Below are 5049 nucleotides of genomic sequence, written 5' to 3' on the forward strand. Positions count from 1 at the left end.
TGCCTCCTGATGCACCAAACTCATCTGGAGTCGTTTGGTGCCTTCCGATGCACCAAATGCATCAGGAGCCGTTTTGTGCCTCCTGATGCACCAAATGCATCAGGAGTCGTTTGGTGCCTCCTGATGAACCAAACAGAGGCAGAGGGTGAACACGACGAGTGAGGACGGAAGGAAGAAGCTGAAACTTTGTAAACTCTGCTCTAGATCTGCAACACCTGCACAGAGGAGCTCAGGCAGAAAATATGAGGTCTAAACATTCAATCTGTGTCAACAGCTGACACAGAATCAGACCCAAAACTGTGGAAAAAACAAACTAATGTTAAACTCTGAACAAACAGCAGGCTAAATTTAATCAAACTGACCTTTTCTGATCGACTAGATGCCAGACAGCAGAGTCCTTCCTGCCTAAAAGAACTGAAGCACAGTGGCAGTGAATCAGGATCAAATACTCACAGCTACAACCCAGAAATCATGAGGACTTCACCCTGTGCTGCTGGAACCTCAACAGGAAGTAATCCAATCTGAGTCAGGACTCAGAAAAACCTGACAGATGAATGTTCAAAGATCTGAGTCAGTAAACGAAACCTCAGCTCCTCCTCGTCCAGCACGGCGTCAGAACGGCCGTCTGACCTGCAAACATCAAGATACCAACCAGACATCAACATTATATCAGCAGCAGAAGCTAGAAAGGCAACAGGAGCATCAGCATTGTTAGCAATTTAAAAAAGAAAATTTATTCAGAGCAGCATTAGCATTATGCTAACCAGAGCAACATGACCATCAAATAAACCACAAAGTTCAGAACTGATTATCAACCAAGAACGAATGTTGGTGGCTGATGAACAGAGGAAGTAAATGACAGAAAAGAGCAATATGGAAACTAAAAGTGGTAAAACACAGAAAACACACGCAGCTGGCAGCTGTGGCCGAGCAACCAGCTGCAAAATCCTGTTTTGTCAAACAAGATGGAGAATTCGGTCTTTCCCTTGTTTGTTATTAACAACTTCATCACCATAGTGATACAAACTTCCTGTCATTTTCTTTTTAAAGGTTTTATTGGCTCTAGTGACCTTTATTTGATAGTTAATTGACAGGAAAGTGGGTATTGAGAGAAGAGGAAGACATTCAGCAAAGGTCGGGAATTGAACCAGCGACGGCCGCGTCGAGGACTAAGGCCTCCATATGTGGGTTGTGCTTAACCCCTTCGCCACCACAGCACACCACTTCCTGTCATTTTCTATGGTAGATAAAATATTTCCAGCCGCCAAAAGCGTTGAACTCAGCGATGCTGACTGGCCAAATGTTTGTTTTTCCCCATAAACCTCAAATGACAGAACCACTGAACATAAATATACAGATTTATGTTCAGATTCATATATCTATACTCATACTCAGCATCCTGCTTCGTTCTTATTAGTCACCTATTTGTACCTTCAGCATCTTCCTCTAAGGCGTTCTCCCACACCGCAGCCTCCATCAATCTGTAACTCCATCAATCCGTACCTCCATCAGTCTGTAACTCCATCAATCTGCTCTTGGTTGATGTTTCTGAGGGAAAGAACAGGATTCAAACCGGGAACCTGTGAGAATGAAGCCATTTGCTCTGCCGCCCTTCAGTAAGTCACCTGACTGTAATCACCTTCCTGTTTCTCTGAAACCTGAGTTGTTTCTCTATTCACCGCCATGACAGCTTCCTATTCTCCCAGAAGCTTCACACAGGTCAGGCTGCATATGAACTGTTTTTAGACTCATTATAAAAAAAAAAAAAAAAAAAAAAAACTGAGTCTTAAACTCTCTGAGGTTCTGACTAACAGTTGGTCTCTGACTGACCTGAAGGAAAACTTGATCTCCTTAACCCTCCTGATTTTTATATAAACTGTGAGGTTCATTGGTGGCTTTTAAATATTTTTCAGAGTTTTGGTGTTTGTAGCTTATAAATAATGTCATTTTAATGTAAAGACTTAAAGATCCTATTTGTATTTTAACAGGTCATGTATGGTCTGTGCTCATGCTCTAACATGGAGTTATAAATTATCATTTATGGCTCAAATTTAACTTCATGTTTTAGTCAAATATGAATCATTTAACAAAATGTTACTAAAACACAAAAAATTTAACAATTTTATCAGAATCCAATGGTGTTAAATACATGAAGTTTGCTTCTTTAGTGATTTTAAACGTATTTATATGCGCAGGTACTTTAAGACCACCAGAGGGCGGTAGTGTGTTGAAAACATTTAACATGTCTGATTTAATCTTCCAGTAAAATTATTATAAAACTGATTTAGGTGAAGTTTAGAATTTATTTTAAAACTTATGTGACACATTATATCTTTATTAAAAACTGAACTACTTTACCTCTGTATTTTTATTTCAGTTAGTTGAATTTACCCCAGGAAATCTTTAATATTAATTTTTATTTTATGTGCTTTTCTTGTTTACTTTAGATTTCACTGTGAGCCAATCAGATTTGACGGTACTACGTACATCCTCTCTGCCTCCATTTCATGAGGAAGTTACTGAAACTACCAACTGTATATTAAATTAGTGTTACTGAAAACAGGGAACCGGGAATAAAGATAATAGTTTTCGTTTCTGAGACCCAGCACTCCACGTCTCTCTTGAAGAACAGATTATTAATCTCAGTGAGACGTTCCTGAAAAGGTCTGATTATTTATGTTACTCCAGGGTCATTTGGTAAAGTATGTTTTAAATATTTAAAAATGAATGTGATTAATTTCTACTGTTTGAAGGAGGTGGATCCTGTCCACTGTCGCCATGTGCTTTCTTCAAATCCACGACTGGATGCCATCGTTTCAAGTTCGAACATATGAACTGGAAAACTTTTCAAACAGGTCACTCAGGTAAATGTAAGTAGTTCACAGACCCACAGGCAGCAGCAGAAATACTTTAATTAGAAAATTAACTGGTTCAGAGGATTAGTTTGAATTTAGTGGGTTTGGAGACATTCAGAATAAAAATACAATCGAGGTCAACATTTAAAACACCTTGTAGGATCAGAGGTGGAGAGTAAATCTACTTCCATAATTAATCCAGGGCATTAATACCAAGTTTTTAAAAATATTTGGTAAAAATGCTTCTCAAGTGCTGAGTGACTGATCAGAATGTCTGATTTCTAAATGATGTCACACAAAAAGTTGTGGAGAGTTTAGTATTTTAAAGACAAAATAATTTATTTTCATAAAAGTGAGAAAATTACAAAACAGGTCAAGATAAAAAATAGGAACAAACTTTAATTCTGGATTTGTTGCCTTTAAGAAGTTATTGAAGTTTCTTAAAGTTCTTCCTGATCATTTCGGACCCAGAAGTAATCAGCCTGAGGTATATTTCCCTGACAGCAGCGTCAGTGTTTACTGGACCTACTGGTTTCTGTTGACCTCTCTGGACGAMCCGGTTCTGGAAAACTTCCTGCTGGCTCAGTGCTTAACAGAACCAACTCCACTGGGTTGCTCCAGTGACATGAACAGACGGTTCAGGTTCAGTTATTTTCAGTTTGTTGTCAGATCAGAACCTCAACATTTCTCCGGGTCCAACCAGCTTCTCCTTTACTCCGACGGACTCGTCTGGACCTTCAGTCCGCCTGACGGCGAAGAGTCTCTACATGAACATTCATTCAAATTCCTCACATTGTTCTAAACTTCCAGGTGAAATGACCTGATCCTTGTTCACATGTTCCAGCAAACAGCTGATCTGCACATGTTCCTCTGAACATGTTTCTATCCACATCTTACTGTAGAAATATTAGGATTTTAAGTCCAATTCAGCTATAATTATAACGTTTTCTGACCAGATTCTGTTTAATTTAATTATCTTTGCACATTTTTAGCAGACAAGATATTCTCTACATTAATAATAACGTCTTTAAATGAGTTTATAACGTCCCAGACAGCCTGCAGCTTCATTCAGCGCTGCCTCTCTAACAGACGGAGTCGTGACGTTCAGGACGAGGCCAACAGCGTTTTGTTTAGGATTAATTTTATTTTTAAAGCTACAACAGCCCAGCTCACTTCCTCTGTTCTCCACTTTATGTGGAAACTACAGAAACTACCAAACATAATAAACCAAAATCATTTTATAAGACTTTATAAATATGAATCATTTCAATAATATCACCCCTCATTGTTTATTTAATAAAGTTATTCCCTTAACTGTTTACAGGATATAAAAATCTGAATGATTTAGATTAAAAACCAGGTTCATAAAGTGGATCCGTCTTTCTGACCCACCAGCTGGTTCTGCTGGAGGCTTCAACCCGTTTAATGAAGGTTGTTCTGTCCACTGTCGCCACATGCTTGGTGCATCGTTTCCAGTTTGGACTGAGTTGAACGTTATAAAATGTTTTTACTGCAGGACTGAGCAGTTGGACAAAGATGTAGCTGATAGCGAAAGTTCAAGCTGGAAGACTCCGCCCCCTCCGTTCGCCCATCAACGTCTTCTTCATCTCTGACCTCAGCACTGGACCTCACCCGGCCCGTCCAATCATCAATCAAGCTCAGCATAAAAGGATCCACACCAAAGCCGTCAGCGGGTTCCCAGCTGCGTTCAACCCACCACCGCCCCTTCTCCACCCACATCCTTCGGCTCTCCAGGTTAGAACCCTTTCCCTACCACCACCACCACCACCACCAACAGTGTCCGGCCTGGGGGGAGAGCATCCCTAATCAGTTATCGGGATCAAATTTCAGCTCAAATCTTGTGCCAGGGCCCGAGCGCCAAAGAACTGTTACTCATTCCTGTCATTAAATCTTCTAATTGTTCCTTTTTCTCCGTCTGAGTCTTTCCAGATTGAATTATTTGTTCTCCTGGTTTTAAGTTGACTTTTGCTTTGATCGAATCCTGAGACACAAACATCTGGATTCACATCAGCCTGCTGGAGCCTGAACATCCACTGTAACAAAAGTGTACAATAAGTCCTTCCTAATCCCCCTGACTAAATAATTCAGAGAATTAATCCCATCTTTGTCCATATTATGGTACGTTTCTGTCAGTTTCTGAACTCTGTTTGGGTTTGGATCGTTGTGAGAATCT

At 39.9% G+C, this 5049-nt stretch overlaps 1 protein-coding gene across 1 annotated transcript in view; it reads right to left on the reverse strand.

Annotated features, from left to right (window-relative positions):
- Positions 1 to 3435: 3435 nt before the first annotated feature.
- Positions 3436 to 5049, reverse strand: part of LOC103457016 (beta-1,4-galactosyltransferase 1-like) — a 26399-nt gene continuing 24785 nt past the window's right edge. The window contains exon 3 of the mRNA XM_008396922.2: positions 3436 to 5047. Within this exon, the coding sequence (XP_008395144.1) occupies positions 4884 to 5047 (164 nt within the window). The 3' untranslated portion in view covers positions 3436 to 4883. The remainder of the gene's footprint in view (positions 5048 to 5049) is intronic.

Source organism: Poecilia reticulata, linkage group LG20, assembly GCF_000633615.1.
Source record: "Poecilia reticulata strain Guanapo linkage group LG20, Guppy_female_1.0+MT, whole genome shotgun sequence".
NCBI classification, from domain to species: Eukaryota; Metazoa; Chordata; class Actinopteri; order Cyprinodontiformes; family Poeciliidae; genus Poecilia; species Poecilia reticulata.